A 21,316-nucleotide genomic window follows, 5' to 3' on the forward strand; every position below is an offset into this window, starting at 1 on the left:
ATATAAATGTAATAATGAAGAATGTGGAAGATGATTACATCCGACAGAAGTACATGTTGGACAATGCAACGGAATCTTTTATAATTTCTCTGATAGATGACAGTGAAAGTGAAGACGACAATGATACTGGGAAGTCAGAATTTAACGACTCCTTCGATGACGTTCAATCTTATACCTTGTGTAGGATTTATTTATTTTGATGATTAATTCACAATATTTTTCTTTCTATAATGCTCAGTGTGTTTTATTTTTCTAAAACTAAAATATAAGTTCAGTTAATTATAAATATTATATCAGTTAATTTATAAATATAGAGATCGATGTAATAATTTAAAAAGCGGAAGATTTATTGATGAATTAATTGTAAATATATGACATATTCATCAGACATGATTAATTAATATGTAATTATCGTCACTGTAATTCTAAAAAAAAGTACACTGTAATTCTAATTAACAGTATAGTCAATTTTGTAAAATTTTATTGTACATCTTAAATAATAATGTATCGATTTTATTTTATTTTTTATAAAATTAAAAAAAGCTGGTTAGGTATTGGTTAAGTTAGACTTTCCCGGCTATTAATAACAAAAAATTAAAACAGTTAAATAAAAAAAAAAGAAAACAACATTTTTTTTGGAGCTGGAGAATAAATTGAAAAAATCTTTTTCTAAAAATATTCATATATAGGTTAGGTTCAACAAATTTTCTCATGTAAATTTTTTTCTAAATCTTACACCCCCTTCAATAAAGGTTAAAAATAAGAAAAAAGAAAATTAAAAAAAAAATTTCTGTATTTTAGGTCCGAATCTGTAATTCAAAAATAATCCAGATATTTGTTATAGCTTTATATATCAAGTATAAACTTCAAAAAATTGTTGAAAAGTATTTAAATTGAAAGGAGATAGAGTAAAAGAATAAAAACCATGTATTTCAATTTTAAGAGGTGGGTTTGATTTTTGGAAAAAATTGTGTTTTTTTATTATTTATATATATATAAAACAGGTAACAAATCTGTTTTAATAAAGTTTTCTCTAAAATACCTCTGAAGAAAATATACGTTTTTTTTTCGTGAAATCTCTCCCACCTCCTTAACGAATTTTGAAAAAAAATAAATACGATCAATGCTTCATGTACAGAAATATTTGAAGAAAATCGATTTGATAGGCCTCTATTCTAAGATATAAAACGAAAAGTAAATCGACACACATATCTACGTACAAACATACATACGTATAATAATAATATAACAATAACATACGTAATACGCACTATTTTTTTCGTCTAAATAAACTAGCTAATCCACCGGGTTGGCCTAGTGGTGAACTCGTCATTGCAAATTAGCTGATTTCGAAATCGAGAGTTCTGAGATTCAAATCCTAGTAAAGGTAGAAAGGTAGTTGTTTTTATACGGATTTGAATACGAGATCATGGATACCGGTGTTCTGTGGTGATTTTTTTTCTTTTTTCTGTTTAACCTCCGGTAACTACCGTTTAGATAATTCTTCAGAGGATAATATGTATGAGTGTAAATGAAGTGCACATTCTCAGTTCGACCGTTCCTGAGATGTGTGGTTAATTGAAACCCATCCACCAAAGAACACCGGTTATCCACGATCTAGTATTCAAATCCGTGTAAAAATAACTGGCTTTACTAGAATTTGAACGCTAGAACTCTCGACTTCCAAATCAGTTGATTTGGGAAGACGCGTTCACCACTAGACCAACCCGATGGGTTGTTCTGTGGTGATTGGGTTTCGATTAACTACACGTCTCAGGAATGGTCAACCTTGAGACTGTACATTACATTTATTTACGTTCATATATATCATCCTCATTCGTCCACTGAAGTAATACCTTACGGTTCCGGATGCTAAACAGGAAGAAAAAAAAGATGAATTAGCTGGACCCTAAAACATAAAAATTTACAAAAAACCCGATACCCCTTTTTCGACTTGATCAACATACTTCCCTCTTTAAGAAAATTATGGTGATTTGTCAAAAAAACGGTAATTCACCTATTCCAGTTATATTCGCCGAGTAAAATAAATAATTTTGTTTTAATTAAAATAACTAAATATTCAACTATTTTTAATAACTTTAAAATTTTAATCGAAAATAAATTTGCGCAGTTAACATGAGATTAAGCTGGAACAAGAGTATGATTTAATGAGGTGACGTTATGTTACGCTAAAAGACGAATGCTTATCTACGAATTTCAGTCCAATAATGAATTAATATTCGTATAATATTTCAAATAATGTTTCATAAGTAAATTAAGATACGTTTTGATGACCCAAGCTTCATATAAGTGAGTTTCCACTTTATTTTAACATTTCATTACGTTTTTCTTCTTTCCTTGGAGAAAAAAAGTTTGTAGCATGTTATATATATATATATATATATATATATATATATATATATATATATTTGTACAATCTTACGCGTAATTTTATAGTTATAGTTCAGTTCTATATATTACCACCTATGATATTAATTACGTTGCTGTGTATAGTCTTATATTAAGAAAGGTGAAAGTTGTTTGTAATTCAGAGACTATTGTTTCAAAGTGGAATAATAACATTCCAGGAACAGGAATTGTACTATTGTCGTGTATAAACTTATAATACTTAAAAAAAAAAATTTTTTTAATTTAAAAAAAACAATGAAATACTTCTAGCTTCTACAAATTTTGTTATAAAAGTTTATTTTTAATTGTTATCAATTACAATAATCAGGAAAATTTCATTTATAAATAATTTATTTTTATTTTTTTCTAAAGCATATAAGTAAATCTTCAGTTTGATCAGAACAAAATATTTAAGTTTAGAAAGCGTAGTCAAATAGTTGAACACTACTTCAGATACTCCAGTATAAAATATCTGAAGTAGTGTTGACACTGTTAATAGTACATTATGGGAATAGTTTAGACGCGTAAGTGGCAAAGAGCCAGTCACTGGTCCAGTAATCCATACCCTGCCGGTCAACTTGCTTTCTAAATTCTGGGTAATGATTATGAGTGTATTAATCATTGATCAACAAGAAGGTTTTTGTGAAAGATTATAGAAATTATTATAATATTTATTTACCTGGAGTTCTTTGCTCCTAAACCTTTGAAACAATTTTATATGTTTAGTATTTAAATTTAATTAGTAATCAGTTATCGCTAAATTTTGGAGATTGGGGAACTACGAGGATTATTTTTTTTCAAGGTCCGATCGGTCACGAAATTAAAACCACAGTGAAAATAAAAAAATTGTTATTTGTAAAAAGAACTCAATAGTTACGCTATTTCTGTACATAGTCGCCACTCCGATTTAAACATTTGTCGTAGCGTGGTATCAACTTTCCAATATCCTCGTCATAGAATGGAGCCGCCTGTGTTTTCAGCCATATTTCTACGCTGGTCTGCAGCTCGATGTCTGCGCCAAAATGTTGTACTCCTAGCCAGCATTTCATGTGAGCAAAGAGGTGAAAATTGGATGGAGTCAAGTCCGGGCTGTATGGTGGGTGATCAAACACTTCCCAACGAAAACGCTGCAGGAGCTTCTTTGTTACAGCTGTAGTGTGCGGCCGAGCATTGTCATGGAGAAACACTATGCCTGAACTTCCCTTCGTAGACGTTGACAGAAATTGTGAACCGACGATTTTCTCGAATTGCCTCTCATCCACTCGCTCAACGAGATCATCGGTTTGACACTCGCTTCCTTCCCTGACATCCTTGCATCATGAACATCCACGCGTCCTGCTTTAAAGTTCCTGCACCATTGCTGCACTTTACTGTCATTCATTGAAGTTTCACCGTACACATTACTTATTCGTCGATGAATTTCAGCTGCATTACACCCCTCAGCCTGAAGTAATCGAATTACCGCACGCACTTCACACTTGGCGGAATATGCTATTGTTGTAGACATGTTTACGTGCTAGCTGCGTGTTCAGAACTAAACGAAGTGACGCGGCGTGATTGAAGGTCATACTAGAGACGCTGCGCAACACATATGCGCAAAGGTACATCCGATTTTTGGGCGGGTTTTTATTTCGCGACCGATTGGACCTTGAAAAAAATAACCTCGTATTAATTAGTTTTATTTAGTTTCAAATTTTGATAATTTAAACTGAACCCTCAAGTGGGATGGAATATATAACTGAACTTGTTTATTGGATATGTTCATGTGTCAAAAAATGCTGAATTGAACAACTTTCTTTTAGAAAGTGTGTACCTTAATCTCAGAGATCTCTAAAACAGGATAAAATCAATTTGTTGAAGCTTGATTTGAGCTGGTAAATTCAAAATCATTCATCTCCTCGATAAAAGTGTTAATTGACTGGAGAAAGCTCTAATGATAAACTCTAGGTACAGTTATTTATCATTTATCTCGTGCTGCTATTATATACCTTCACATCTTTTATTATCCTTTATCCTATATTTCCTATTTTGGATTATGTGGATATAGGTCACCTTGCTAACCTATACCCACATAGTTTGAATCAGGAATTTAGCTACCCCTAAGTCACTACAATAAGCGTATTTTGTGAAATGCCTACCAAATAGATTGGGGCCTCTTAATTCTTCCTATAGTACAAAAATATGAATGAAATATAACAACATTAATATGATATTAGGACAAATAAAATCAATTATAATATCAATAAGGTTGTGGTGAAATGTCAAAATGTATTAAAATTCTCCTTTCATAAATCAATTAGTAGCTGATATACTTTGAAGAGTGAGCTATTGTTGCCAGTTCTCAAACATCCTAACTAACCGTGTATTAATATTTCAATAAAACACAATTAAATGATTACAAATAAAAAAATTAGACTTTATACTTGTAGAAGCTACATTATCATTATTATTTTAATAATTTAATGATTAATTGGAAATTTATAATGCGCCGTTATTAATAAACATGATTAATATGAGTATATTTAAGTGAAGCGTTCCAAAGTATTAAAGTCGTGTTCCGCATTAAAAAAAGTAAATTCTAGCTAAAGAAAGCAAGCGATAATGTACTGTACAAAAAGAAGTGAGTAGTAGTGAGTGAATGTAACATGTTAAAACTATGAAATGAACGTAAATAAATAGAAAACTAAGTTACTATTGTAGTACAGTGTGACATTATTATGTGTAAATGTTAAAGAAGAAACTAGTACATTAAATTACTGTAAGCATAAGAATTACTGTAATTACATTTCAGTAATTATAACAATAAAAATGTAATTAAATAATGTCATAATGTTTTTAAGAAGCATACAAATAATTACCACCTACATCGTATTCGTAATCCTTTTTAAAACAATCTTACTTTCTTCTGTCTGCAAAATTCTCTCTCGTTTATCGGAATTTCAGTTTAAATTATGTAGTTGCAATATGAATGTGTAATTGTATTTTCCTGCTGTTTGAAATGCATTATTACGCTCTGCATACAATGTAACACAGTTCTACAACTAACACGCTCTACTGTCGCTAATAGATTATGTAAAAAAAAGTGTTTACACACTTTGAACTGTCATATAAAATTTATTTTTCTACCTACAATGTTAAATTTTGGGTAAAAGTAAAGCTGCAGTACAATTTGAGAAGTGTACTTTCTGGTCAAACTGAATGTTCCAAATGGTGGTTAAAATATATGTTCAAAGTAGTGGCCTTCAGCATCGATACTTGTGTGGGATTTCTGCGCACACCGCTTGAATTACATCGCAAAGTATGTCCAGATTACGTAGTTTACGACGGTACACTTCATCTTTTACTGTGTCCCATAAAAAAGATTCGAGCGTCATAAGGTCTGGAGAGCCTGCAGGAAACTCGATTAGTCGCCTGCGTCCTGTCCACTGGCCTGGTACATTCTATCCAGGTCAGGTATGCTCGCACTTTCCTATGATAGTGCGGCGGGTCGCCATCTTGTTGGTAATAAAACTGTCATTACCGTACATAGCACGAATGGAAGGGAAAATTAAATCAGTAAAGCATTTTTAGGTACTTATCTCCAGTTGCAATACCTTCAAAACGGTAAGGCCCAATGAGTCCGCTAGAAGACAAACCGCACAACATATTCACACCAGGCAAATTCACAACCTTTTCAACAGTAATGTGGAGATAATCTTCAACCCATTACACACAACTATGCCAATTGACAAGTCCAATAAGTTTGAATTGTGCTTCATCCGATCAAACAAAACTACCCATAAAAATTAAAGATTTTTGTGGTAAACGTTGAAACAGTTCCAGCACCGCATCTGAAGATTCATCACTTGTAGCCGTGCGAAGTCGCCCTGATCGGCCTTTCTGCACGTCACACAAAAAACGAGATGTGACTCGTACTTAGAAATTATCGATGCTGAAGGCCACCATTTTGAAGATTTACTTTAACCATCATTTGGAACGTACTGTTTGACCAGAAAGTACACTTATTTTAGAATTGGACTGTAGCCTTACTTTTCCTAGAAATTTAACCTTGTAGGTAGGAAAATAAGTTTTTATGACAGTTCAAACGGTATATACATTTTTTGACACTCCCTATATCGTTGTCTTCAACTATCATTTTCCCATTTTTTCTCTTAAAATTTTGTTAGTAGAGAGAATATAACACCCAAGATTTATTTTATCACTTTTAATCTACTCCCTTACATTATTACATCATCAAATTCTGCGATATCATACTGTAATCAAATTGATAACATCTCAGAAATACAAGTTTTCATATATTTAAAATGATGTGATTTTGCCTAAAAATTATTCCATGTATGAACTAGCATTGTCTATTTCAATTAACTAGGGTCGTTTAGAAAGTTCTTGACCTGGCACAAAGAGGCGCAAGTGTAACTAAAAGATTATACTTGTCAAATATGTTCCTTTAGATTGCGTGCTATGAAACAAGAAATTAAACGCACGCGTACGTTTATTATTATTTTTTTTTTTTTTGTGGTGATCAAGTAAAAAGCAAACACGTTTTGATATTTTGTGAAAAATGAATAAAATTTTAAGTTCGAGCTGTTATAAAATACTCTATTTTAAAAGGCTTAACCTTGACGGACATACAAAAAGAGTTGGATTCCAGTTTAAAGGATTCTTCCCCTACGTTTTCGATAGTAAAAACGTTGACTACTGAATTTGAAAGTGGCTGTACATCCCATTGAAGATTATGAACTCAGGGGACCTCAAAAAAACGCTATGAGAGACGAAGTCAACACAAAAATCCACGATTCCGTATTAAATGATCTCCGAATGAAGGTATACGACGAGCTTGCTGACATCGCAACGTCAAGTTAATCTGTATCCGCTACATTTCACACGATGTTTTGGGTATGAAAAAGCTTTCCGTTCTATGGGTGCCGTGTTAGACAACAGTCGACTAAAAACTAAAAAAATATGTCAAGAATGTTTAAGACATTTAAACGCGATTCCATCGATATTCTTCGACGTTTGATAGCATTAAATGAAAACATGGATTCATCTTTACATGCCAGATACAAAAAAAGTGGTTGGGAACCCGTAAATGTGCGTCAAAGAAAGCGAAAATGGTTCAATCTGCAGAAAACTTGATTATTAATCCTTGATAAAAGCTTTGAAGTGCTTCCATATGCCCCGTATACTTGATTTCTAGCAGTCACTTCTTCTTCTTCCCAAACTTGAAAAAATAGCTCGCTGGACAAATATTCACTTCAAATGATGAGGTCAAAGCTGAAACAACCGCTTATTTTGCAAAGTTGAATCCCATTACGTTGAGGGTATTAGAAAGTTGGGAAGTCGTTGATCTAAATGTATGGATTTGCATGATTACGTTAAAAAAATAAAAAAAAGTTTCTGAAAACTCTTGTGTTTCTTTGTCAGGCCGAGAATTTTCCCAACGATCCTGTCCTCTATCCTTTAGACACATCATAAATAATGACCTTCAATTACTTATTAACTTCCAAAATTTAATAATGTTTTTATTAAATTAAAATGGTTAAAAAAATTCATAGAATTTTTAAAAACTGGTCCATGATTGATAAAAATTGGTAATAATTTGTTATTCACTTCTTCATCATTTAGTAACCAACCCGATTCTGAAGAATAGGACGGTACGTTATCGATTATCAAAACTACTTTATTTTGTAAGCCTATTGGTATTAAATTTTCGTATAAAACTGAAACAACGTATTTTAAACCATGTTTCGAAAATTTACTGTCCTACTTTGGATTCAGGTAATCGAAGTTACTGTCATGCCGCAGGTAATCGAAGTTTTACTTTATGTATTTTTATAAGGAATCTGGTTAATTTTTCAACCCAATGCTTGTCATTAAAAATGGTTGGATAATTCATTAAATTGCTCATCTTTGGATTTTGGCTGTAATAAAATGTATCTTAGGAAGATACATTTAAGATAAAAATCAATCAGGATTCTTTTACGACATAAATTTCTGTTTCCTTAATCCCTAAATAAATGATTTTCTTATAAATAAACTCAAGTAGTTAACTTTAATTACAGATAATTATTCATTTATGGATAAAGAACGAGATAAATGAAAAAAAGACAACTTTCTGCCTTACAGATTAATTGAATAGAAACACTTTGAAAGTTATAAAATGTTGACGTTCATTTTTGTTGTCCTGAAGTTAAAAAGTGTTGTTTGAGATATTTAATCTATTATGAAACACGCTTTATTGTATTATTACAGCTTATTATTAATGCAATGCACAACGCAACTTTGTATACAGTTTCGAAATCCAGTTAATGGATCACAAAGATTGATACAATATAAGAACACAGCCGGTTGTTATTATTTGTTATTACAATCACTGCTCAATCTGGATAACCGATATTATTTTCTATAAATTGATATAGTTAACCGTTATGAAAAATTATCGTAATTTACTAAGTGCAATAACAAGGCTTGTGATACTTTGACGCAATTTTTTTTTTTACTTTTATATTATTATTAATATTTTTTGGTTCAGTAACCAGTTACTACTACTTTTGTTTATAGGAATGTGCATATTTTTTTTTTTTTTTTGAATAGGTTTTAGAGCTTTGGTGAAGGTTTTATGAGGTCAGTGAATTTTAAGTCATAATAATAAAAAAACCGCAGGAATATATTGCAAGAATGTTTGCATCTCTAATGTAAATTAGGAGCAGCCTAAAGTAATTATTAGTGTTTTATTGATTTAATTGCATATTAACTGTGATTTTTATATCTAAATAAATAAGCTAAATTATGTTAATACATTTATATTGTAAATATCGTTAAATATTCGATTGTAACAGGTATGAGACTGCATACACAAATTTCCCATTCATTGGAGATAATTCGATTTCAGAGTTACGGTAATGGTGAAATCCCAAGTAGAGTTTTTTTCTTAATTACGGTAAGAGAATAATTAATATTTTCCAACTTAAAGAATAAACTTTGTTTTGCTTTCCCGGTTACGTATGCTAATATAGTAACTACAGCTCTAACGGAGAAGAATATAGATCGGTAAAAAAAAAATCTAAAAATTGGTCTTTTTAAATTTTATGACTTAAGGAGGCATTTAGCAAAAAAAAATTAAATAAATTGTAAATAATCAGCGAAAAAAAAATTCTTTTTCCAATGCTTCCGAGTCCAAAAAAAATTATTTTTGTCAGACGGATGTTTGTGCGTATGCATATTGGTCTTATAACTCTGGATACCGATCATCGATTTTCTTCAAACTTAGTAGACAGGTACTACCTTCGGATGGAAAGAATATATTAAATTTTTACAAAAATTGGAAAAAGGTGAGGGGTTGTTTTGACCGAAATTAAATTTGATATCTTTTCTGGGGCAGTTTAACAAAACTCTTTTCTTACAAAAGTTGAAGGTGTTCCATTGAGATCATAAATTACCAAAAATGTTTATTTAATATTTATCCCTCCCCAAAAATATGACTGCATATTTTTATTTTTTTAGCTATAACTTTCTTTTGAAAAGAGCCTTTAACTCCTTAAAGTTTTTTGCAATTATATTTGCTATATCAATAGACCTTCAAACCACTACAAAAATTTTTTACCCACCCCCACCACAGGGGTCTGTAGTAACAAAGAATACTTTTTTAATTTAAAAAAAAAAGAAAATGTAATTTATTTTAAATTTAAATTCATCCCGCAAGTTATTTATTGCATTTAAAATGTAAAAATCTTAATTTTTTGATAGCCCTTTTACTCATTACTATTTCTTGAAAAAAAAATTAAACAGAAATGTTCACCCACCCCTCTTAGAAAATTATAATTTTGTTTATTTAGAATTACAGCTGTATCTTTATATTTTTAAACAATTAAAAATTTTTTTTTGTAATTTATTATCACTGATTACAGATTATTTTCTTAAAAATTTACTTTATAATACGCTTTCCCAAGAGTATGTGACCTCCAAAATTAATAAAAAATGTTCTTTACAGTTTTTTTAAAACTAAAATATGAATTGCTAACATTGAAGTTATTCATTGCCAGCTTTTATTTTAAGGAAAATAAGTTCTTATAATATAACAAAACAATTTTGTAGAGTTTTTATTTCTACTTTGAAGTAGAAATGTTAGAAACTATAAATATTTTTAAATCCTCTTCATGTGTAATAGTCATTCATTATTTTAAATAATTTAATGTACTAAAATTTTATATTGTAATCAATATATAATTTGGTAAATTATAACAGTTTGAAATAATAACCAATATTGTACACTAATACTGGAATTATTTTGAGAATTTTATATAATAATAATATTTGAATAGAGCTGACTACTCTAAACTCTTGTATAAGTTTAATAATCTTACATTATTTAAAAATAACAATTATTCTTTTTAGGAGTTGTGCTAATAATTACCTATCTGCATATAGATTTGTACACCTCTCTTGTGTGTAAGGTTGATAGTTCTGAACCTAGCTTAATCAGTTAACTTTTTATGCTGATGACTTCTCAATATCCTCTTTAGACCACCATTCTGTTGTTGTTAGGTTCTAATTAGTAATGTACAGCCTACTGATATAATAAGGTATAGATACATACATTTCACAAACATTGGACACAGTTGTCGATTAGCTTTGAATTGAAAGGCTGAGAAAAGAAAGGCTCATTCGACATCCATGGACATCCAGAATATTATTTAAATCAATAAATCTAATAATAATACCAACTAATTTATCAACTTAAGCATTACTCCACTTTTGGAAAGAACTAACAAATACAGGGTCATTACAAAAGAATGGTGGGGTTTCAGTAGCTCAGATAAAAACAACAGGGAGATTTTGAAAATTATGTTAGTAGCACTGAAAGACTCTACCCAAAAGGTTAGTGTAATAGCCATTTTACATCAGTTTCTGTATTGTTATTCAGGTGTGTTTCTTTGTTTACTATGTTATCTGTTCAAGAAGAAGCACATTGTGTCTTGCGGCATGCTGAACGGAAGTCAACAATTTTATTTCAACTTGCATTTAGACATACATATGAAAAGGAAACCCCACGTGAAAATAATGAACAATGATTCAATCAGTTCAACAAAACAAGATCTGTTCTTAAAGAGAAATCACCTGGAAGGCATAATTATCAGAAGAAAATTTTGCACAAATTAGACAATACAAAATCAGAAATCCTACTAAATTGATCGCTTATTGAAACATTAAATTACAGATTTAAAAAAAAAAAACATTTATAAAATATTAGGGGAAGATTGCACTTGTATCCATAACAACCATATTCATAAAAACCGTATTTTATTATTTTGTTATTCCATATTGAATATTTTGTTATTCCATAACAATCATATTCAGCTACTACAAGAAATTAAACCATCTGATACAGAAAAATTTTTCAGTTCATTGTTGCAATTTTAGACAAAATTACTGAAATCAAGCCACTTGTAAATGATATAATTTTTATAGATGAAGCGACTTTTCACCTTGTAATGTAATTTACAAATGTGGGTATCTGAAAACCAAATGTAATTTTTGACAAAGCATGCGACAAACCTAAGGTTAATGTTTGGTCCGGTCTAGTGAAAAATTGTGTAACTGGCCCCATTTTCTTTGCTAGAAAGGCTATTAATGGAAATTTTTTATCTTGATATGTTAAATTGGTACAATTTTTTTTAACTGGATGTACTTGAAAAGGTACATCAGATTTATTTCCAATAACATGGTGCACTCCAGACTTTAATCTGTTCATTAGCCAGTCATCGAATGAAAAAATTTTAGAAAGATAGATAGGCAGAAGAGACAGATTCGCCTGTTAATTTCCTGGAGATACGGAACGCATTTAATAGTGTTCTGTGGTGTGTGGTGTTGGATGCGCTGTTGTGAGCAAAAGATGTGAGCAGATAGTTGTTGGCAGTCATCAACAGGTATCTGCATGAATGAACTCTAGTGATGGTTACAGAGGAAGGACGGGAACAGTTTAATATGTTCGGTGGCGTCCCACAGGATCGGTTCTCAGGCCAATATTTTGGAATGCGGCGTACGACAGCCTTCTGGACATGGAGTTACGGGGGGGCTTTGAGATGGTTGTGTACTCCAACGATTTGACCCTGTTGGTGGCAGCAAATACAGAGGACCAGGTTGAAGAGTTGGTCAACAAAGCTATAAGGAGAGGCTGGCTCAGAGAAAGGAGGATGGAGCCAGCCTCCCAATAAGAGGGCAGTGTTGCTGATGGTTGGTCATACTTCCTCACGCAGTTCCTCTCAGGCCATGAGGGATTTGGGGCATACCTAAACAGGTTTAAAAGAAGATCCTAACCTGACTGTATAAATTGTGGAGCGGAAGATACTTTGGAACACGTGTTCTTTGTTTGTGACAGATAGAATGATTTTAGGGTCTTGCCTTAACTAGCCAGCTTGACACCAGAAAATGTGATAAAATTTATGTTGAAAGAAACTACAATGGGAACTGGTATCAAGTATGGTAGCAAATATTCTCAGTACAAAAGAAATAGAAGAGAACTGGAGTGCTGACTGACTGAGCTGAGTACTCGGAAGGATTTCTACAGTGCCGCCAGCAGAAAGATAGTTTTTGGGAAAAGTTCTTTGAGAGAGGCAGAAGAGCACGACTGGAGGATGAAGGGGTGAAGGACAGGTCTCTGCTGAGCTGTTGCTGGTCCGTGTTTGTATGGATCAGTGACAGTGATGACGCATGAGAACTCTGAATCTCCTGAGTCTGAAGGCTTCCATCGGGGCCATGGTAATGCTTCAATGCCAGTCTGGCCCCGGACAGGGGGGAGTTGGTGAGCAGGTTTAGGTTGTCAGTACGGCGCAGGAACACATACCCACTTTAATTTTAATACCTTGCAGAACCTTTGACAAGTCTACAACTGGTGATCTCCCACAAAAAAAAAAACCTAGGCTGAGAAGCCCTTATCTTCTGACGTCCAAGAAGTCCACATCTAATCCCTTGTGGGGACACATTAAAAGCATTGTTTACTGACAACAATTGTTTGACTTGAATCACTTAAAGGAAAGAATTAAGGAAGTAATTACAACCATAACAGAAGATCTGTTACATCATGTATGGACAAAAACTAAATATCGACTGGACATTTACTGAGTGACATATGGGGAGGGGGACATTATCAATAAATTGATATTTATTGATAAACTAATCTCAAAACTATTTGAGATGGAGAATTTGACAAATAAAACAATATAATAGTAAATATTTTTGTTTTTATTTAATTCATGCTGTAAACATTATCCTATTCTGTTATGAACACTGTATATCGGTTGTGCCATATTCTGTTTTTTCTTCATTTTCTTTTTATACTTTGCAAATTAAAGTTGTGGTAATGAAGTCAAAATTTCAGTTGAATCAGGTTTATTAAAAGGTTGTCTTATTTATTCCAATAAACAAAATATTGATTTCATTCACATTGTTATTTAGAATTTGTTAAAATGTAATAATTATTAAAATTTTTTGATTTTATTTTTCATCTCAAGATTATTTTGGGATTAGGTTTATGAGTTATACAGATCAATTCAGGGATGTTTGGTATTTCAAAATGTAATATATATTCAATGGATATTATAATTGTTTATCATACTTTCATTAGAAATGATGCAAAATGAAATTTTGTTAAGTACTTGTTAATTTAATTTTAAAGAATTAATTTGAGGACATTATGACATAGGTGAATTGAAGTAAAAAGATAGGAAAGCTAATATTCGTTGTAATATTATCACTATGAAAAATTATTATTACATTTACTGATTCAAAGGTAAGATAGAGGTGCTTGGTAAAAATATTTAAAATATTTTTTTTGCCTTTGATAATAAAATGATAAAGCTAAAAATTAATATTACAAAACTAAAATTAACATTACTGCTGATTATTACCTCACAATTTTTTTATTAATTTTTTTGATTGTCAGAGTTATTCTCAGAATTTTTGCTATTGTATTTACAGGTACAAAAAAATTACCTTATTTGTTGATTTTCCCATATTATAATTGATTTAGAAAAAAAAAATAGTAATAATGGATTTTTAAATATAGTATCCAACTACTTTTTGTTAATTTTCTATTTTGCAATGGTCAGTATAAATTTTATTTTAAAAAAATATTGAGATGTCCAAACAACATACCATTTACAGCGAGACGTGCCAATTGTATGTCAAGGCTTTCTTTTTACAAGGTTGTTTTTTCATGGCATAATGGATTAGCAACACGTACTTGATGCACAATATTACATTATTATGTAAAACATTATTTATTTATATTGAACATGTGAAGTAAATATTCATAAATAATTATGTTTATTACAGTAATATCTTACATATTACTGCATACACACACACACACACACACACACACACACACGCACGCACACACACACACACACACACACACACACACACACATATATATATATATATATATATATATATATATCTCCCTGTGTGTGTGTGTGTGTGTGTGTGTGTGTGTGTGTGTGTGTGTGTGTGTGTGTGTGTGTGTGTGTGTGTGTGTGTGTGTGTGTGTGTGTGTGTGTGTGTGTGTGTGTGTGTGTGTGTGTGTGTGTGTGTGTGTGTGTGTGTGTTATCTTACACAGTTATGTGTAAATTAGTTATCTTTGTTAGTATATATAATTAAGTTATTATCAGTTATAAAATTGGTTTGATTTACTTTTTTTATGAAAGAAGTAAGATCTTTAAATAATATAAGTATTATACAAAAGTTGTTCTACAAGTAGTAGATCCCTATTTATGTGCATTTGTTTTTAGCTTAAAAGCAGGTTTGATCAGCAGTTAAACTACCTTTTTTTAAGAATTTAAACATTTATTTTTTTAGTACAAACCACCTTTTCTGTGCAATGTGCAGGAATAAAAATACTGATGAAAAATTGAAATTAACACCAGTTAAATCCAATATAAAAATTATTCAATTTGATTTAAATGAAAAATGAACAAATATTGAATATCTAATTCAACCACAATATACCAATATAGTTTATGCATACAATCAGCATTTCGATGTATGAATAGTTACAAAATATCTATAAAACAGAATTTACTATTTCTGAAAAATTACTTTTGTTTCTTTGAACACCTTCACTCTGTTTGTTTAACTGTAATTGTAAAATATAGCAAATTTTTGGTTTTTAATCACAAGTAATAATACAGTAACAAAAATAATGCATACTAAAATGGTCGGACAAAAGTTGGTTCATTTATTTATTTTTTTGTATTAACTACTAAAAGTAATGGTATTAACAGTGGGTAGCTTATTACCTCAATTACATTGGGGTAGATTCATTTTAAATTTTCCAGACTGTAATGTCAATTGAACCTTTGGCACAATCAGTAAGCACTTCATACCTAAAGTGACATTTCAGATTTTTTTTTTCTGTATTCTAATTGTTTTTTAATCATTAAAATCAAGACTGAAGATGGTCTGAGGATTGAAAGACATATCTCAAATGTATTTTTTTATTACCAAATTAAGTTTTATTAATGCTGATGCTGATAACCAAAAGAACAGATTGGTCACTATATTCAAATTATATATGTGTATTAAAAATTTCATTGATTTTTATTAAAAATTGACTAGTTTCTAAATTTATTCGGATTTTTATAAATATGCTAACATTAATCAGTTCAACCAAAATTAATTATTGTTTCACTGCCTCCTTTCTATTTGTTTGAATCATAATTATAAAATTATCATTAAAATAATCTTATTAATGATAAACTTTTCTTTTTTTTTATATTATTAAGATCGACTCAAATTAAATTTTTCAGAGCTTAGGCGGGAATCAAACAAAATATTATTTTTATAATTTAATGAAAAACTACATGACAATGAGATCTAATTTTCCTATTTTGTGTTATAGGATAAATTATTCTATTTTAACTTTTTATTCAGTAATATTGCTTAAGTTTTAATTTTATGCAATTAAATGAAACGTATGAGAATTTGTAATGAGGAAATCACGTTTATTTGCAGGTGCATTCTCATGAACATAAATTAGTTTTATACACTGGTTATAATTAGTTTAAAGATTATATCATTTTAACTTTTAATTTAATGTAAAATAATGTTAGTCTAATGTATTTGTACGCACCACAAATATGGAATGAACATTTAATTTTTCATTTACTTACAATGATAATTTAAAAACACTATTTTGAGATAATTGAATTTTTTCTTCTATTTGTAATTACACATCATTTATCAAATGCATTTGCACATTTATTCATTCACTAATTCATTCTCGAGGTCTCCTTCCTCTCACTGACCCTCTCTTTCTCCCCTTTGACCCTTTATTTCTTCCTTTCTCTTTGTGACTTTTATATTTATATCAAACAAGTATGATTGTTCTATTTGTTTATATTATTAAACCATTCAATAATTTATTGCATTATTCCTATTGAATATTAAAACATTAAAAATTGTAAATTACCAAAACAAAGTTTGGGAAGCATGCTAATGGAAGAATAGAAAAGTAGTTAAAAAAAAAAATTATATCTATAAGAGCGATGGCTTGTAAAATTTTGTGCTTGGAACTACAGTTTTTTTTTCTTTTTGTTTTTAGGGGTGAAGAAAGGTGGTGATGGCAAAAAGAGTTAGTAAGCATCATTACGTGGCTACTCCATCTCCTGGAACTCCACCACCTTCACATCATCATTCTTTAATAAGTATGTCATCTTACAGAAATAACCCTGGATATTCCACAGATGGTTAGTTCATTAATTATTATCATTGTTCTTTAGATATTTAAGTAACTCACATTATTGTAAAAAAAAAGAAAAATTATAATAGCGTCTAATAAAAGTGTACATGGTTAATTACAACAGACAGATTCTCCAATTTCTTAGAAATTCTTTGTTGGTTAGGCATTATTATACTAGCATTTTTAATTTTTTCTTATTCTCTTGGTTTCAAACAAAAATTATGAATCAACATCATCACTAGAATTCTATGAGAATAATTGTTTTTTTCTGAGAAAAAAGTAAAAAGTGTACAGGGATATTTTGAGACATAATTTTTTTATCTTAGATCTTAATTTTTTAAATATTAATTTAACTCTTGGTCTGTACTGCCATTTAATCTCTGAAATTGAAATTGTTAAATTCTCTCAACATTTATTTTGTTTCAAACTACAGCATAGTGCTGTAGTTTGCCTAATTACTGAACCCAAAATAGATGAGATATATTTAGGTCCCAACCCAGGGATGCACTTATAAATTTTCCACTATTGGAATGTTTGATTTGTATTATAGCATACTGCAAGAATACGATTCACAGCCACAGGCAGCTGGCTACATGACAGTGTAATAAAAAATGCACATTCATATTGATGATAACATTGATAGGAAGCAAAATTTATCTTTTTCATATCAGTGATATGAATTAAATTTTTAGCCACTTATTTTTGTGGCCATTTGCTTAGTGATATCCAAAAGAAAAAGCCATTTTCATGCAATGTGATTTTTTGTAATTTAGGTAATATTCTTTATTGCCTTTAAGTTAAAACAAATTTTATGTGTAAGAACTATTTCCTACTTCTCCAAAAAGCAGTACTGGAATGGTGTCTGGCATCTGTGCTCCCCTTGTTCAAATTAAATTTTTAAACTTGTAAGAACGAAGAAACATTCTGCAGTAACCCATGTTTTGTTTGTTAGATGCAAGTAATGAGCAATCTCATTATAACAGTGAGCGATCTGCTCAATGAGTCAAAATTAATCCTGAAAACCTGGTTATTTTTTAAAACAACTATGCCAGCTCAGCATCTCATGCCAAACTAATTAGGAGAAGATAAGAAGTGATGTTTTCTCCTGTTGTTTGGATTTTTCTTTATTCATATTTTATTATTTTTACTTATTTTATTGTGTAATATTTTTTCACAATTTTTCTCTAACCTTTTCTTTATTTACTTACATTTCCGTAAAAAAAATGGTTATGACAGTCTGCTGAAAAACTCTAATCTAAGATTTAAAAATTTAGAATCTTTATTTCTGTTTTTCATTATATTAGTAAATTATGGTTACTGAACATTTCTTATTAAACTTAGTGTAATTCTATCGATTTTCTGTTCATCATTTCTCGTACATAATCTAAAAATTTAATATTACAACAAATGAAAATCTATGAGCAACCAAAAAGCAAACAACGATACATATGTTAAATGTATTAAAATTAGTAAATAGCAATGGATAAGAATGTTTATTATTATGCTTAAATAAATTCTTTCAGTTGCTACTCAAGTAAGTAGTGATTTACTGTATTCTCTTCTATAATTATTTTGTCCCAATTTTATACTCTTAACATGCTTAAAAACCGTTTAAAACATATTGCAGCATATCACTAAAATTGTGTTAAGCTATACAAAAATTTTCTTGTCAGTGAAAGTTTCTGTTTGTATAATCCATTTGTTATTGCAGAATATGACTATTATAGGACAATGTACACATTGTTAATCTTATTCATAGTGTTACAGATCTCTTGAAATTATTTACTGTGTTCTTCATGTTCCTGAAAGCTTGAAGCATTTGCATGTATTACTTTTCACAGTATACAATGGTGTGTCTAAAAATAATCAAACTGAAAGTTTCATGTTCCATATTAGTTGCATTAAGTGCTGTGTGATGACTGAGGTCTTTTACCCATGCATTTACACTGCTTCCTTTTTATTTTCGCAAAGTTCAAAGTCCATCAGTTTGACAACAGTTGTTGTATGGAAGTAAATGCAACTTTAAATGCAGAAATGCCATCTCACAAAACTGAAGAGTGATTTTTTTTTTAATGAACTGAGTTAGAATGCTATCAAGAGAACCAAGTCAGGGGTATGAACTAAAGTTGAGGTCATTAAGGGAAGTAGGACTAAATTTTGTTGTTGCGAACAACATTTTTTGGTGGTATGTAATTATTCATTTGCTTCAAATACGAGACATTTACATAAAATTGGTTCAGTAAATTTAGAACTAGGCACGGGGTTCACGCTTCTGTGAACTCGGTTAGCTAATTGGGAGGGTAACAATGTAGGACAATCAAGATGTCCAGATGAGGCCTGCAGCAAAGGCAAAAGCTAAGTTTTAAAATCACCAATGTAAATGTCTACCAAGGCATTTACATACGGCTACCAAGGCATTTACATCGGGGGCATCCCAATGAGGCCTGGCTTATTACTATGAGATTTAAAAAATTAGAGGGTAAAAGGCAACTCCTGTTAAAGCCCATCAGGGCTAGAAACAGGGGGGATGTGGTGACCAGAAGCGTCACAAGGCGTGTCTTCCCCTTATTCTTAGGGTGTCTTCCCCTATGGGGTTTGAATGCTATGAAGAGAAGTAAATCGTTAAACTCTGTGAGGATATTTGGGTCATATACATGTTTGATTGATAGGGGTAAAAAGGACAAGTGGATCATGAACACTCAGTACATCTGAGTGCATTAACTGAAGAAAACATGGGTGAAGTTATCATAGATTGAGCCGTAGAATAAAGAAAGAAATCATGAACATTGATTAAAACTATGTTCAGTACATTTTGCACAACAGAGATGTTTTGAACGTATAAAATGTTCATAAAAAATTCATTCCACAAGTCCTCACAGAAGATCAAAAAGGAAAAATTAATTGATTTTTTTCTAACTTTCTGGACTAGATTGAACAAGATACAGTGTGTGATGTGAATAAAAATAATTAATTACTTTTACTTGTTTTTAAAATATTTCCTTGTAATGAAATGAATAAAATTAGTAAATTTTACTTTATTCAGTATTTCTTTTACTTATTATTTATTGAAAATTATGCAAAAATGCTGACCTGCATCAGTATTTAAAAATGTGATTAAAAGGTAATATTTACTTATTCTTATAAGATAATGCTGGTTTACTTTTTAATCAACTTCAAAAAAATCAATAAGATTTTCTTTTACTTTTTACTCACACTCACACTACATTTTACATTTTAGACACTGTTATTTTTCATGTCATGCTGCATTATAAACGTTCAGAATAAAAAAAAAATGACAAGGTGTAACAATTTATGATCTTCTTTCCTTTTTTTCTTGTAACTTCTATTTTTTCTTTGATGCTTCATGTTGTTTAACATTTTCTTAATTTTATTCTGTATGGTTTTCTTCTCAGTTGTCCAGAATTTGTTAAAATATCTAACCAAGCTTTTTCATAAATTACGGGTACTTTAGCTGACAATGACTTGCTTAGGATAGTTTGTTTTTCAGTGCATTTATTAAAGTTACCCTAGCGCCGACAACATGGATCGCACTTGATATGGTAAACTATGTTTCATAATCTTCATTCAGCATTTTGATAATCCAAAAGCACAAACAATTACGAATGTGTTTTCAGTGAGAGATACAGTGATAATGGACTGTATATTAATATTTCTGAACATGCAGGGCTCTGGTTTTATCAGCGTAATCCTTTTCATTTCAATAATGCACATCCCATCACTAATTACTTAAAATTATGTAAAAGAAATATTTATAAAGTACACTACACACAAAAACTTATGACTATCAGTAATTTGTTATAAACAAAAGTAAATATTTTTTCATCTATTTTTAAGACAATTTTTATTTGAATCATTAATTACTTTTCTTAATAAGAATTTTCTGATCCCAGTCAGTATAGTTTATTCACATCACTCATTGTTTAAAGAGCTTATAACTATATGCAATAAGTTAAGAAATTAACCAATACTTCTAGTAAAAATTCAAGAGCAAGGTAATATGAAGAAATTGGACCACATTCAATAATAATAAGGTAATTACAGGATCACATCCTGCATTAGAACCATTTTCCATCCACACTGAAATTTCTGTGCTGTAATCTTCAGTAGGAAAAAAAATCTTGAGTTTGATTACCTATCTTAATTGT

The 21,316-nt window shown here is 30.4% G+C and overlaps 1 protein-coding gene across 1 annotated transcript in view; it reads left to right on the forward strand.

The window, feature by feature from the left end:
* Positions 1-21,316, forward strand: part of LOC142326274 (uncharacterized) — a 205,334-nt gene that overhangs the window by 157,847 nt on the left and 26,171 nt on the right. The window contains exon 4 of the mRNA XM_075368622.1: positions 17,013-17,157. Coding sequence (XP_075224737.1) covers positions 17,031-17,157 — 127 coding nt within the window. The 5' untranslated portion in view covers positions 17,013-17,030. The remainder of the gene's footprint in view (positions 1-17,012; positions 17,158-21,316) is intronic.

The sequence above is a fragment of the Lycorma delicatula genome, chromosome 6 (genome assembly GCF_047948215.1).
Source record: "Lycorma delicatula isolate Av1 chromosome 6, ASM4794821v1, whole genome shotgun sequence".
NCBI lineage: Eukaryota > Metazoa > Arthropoda > Insecta > Hemiptera > Fulgoridae > Lycorma > Lycorma delicatula.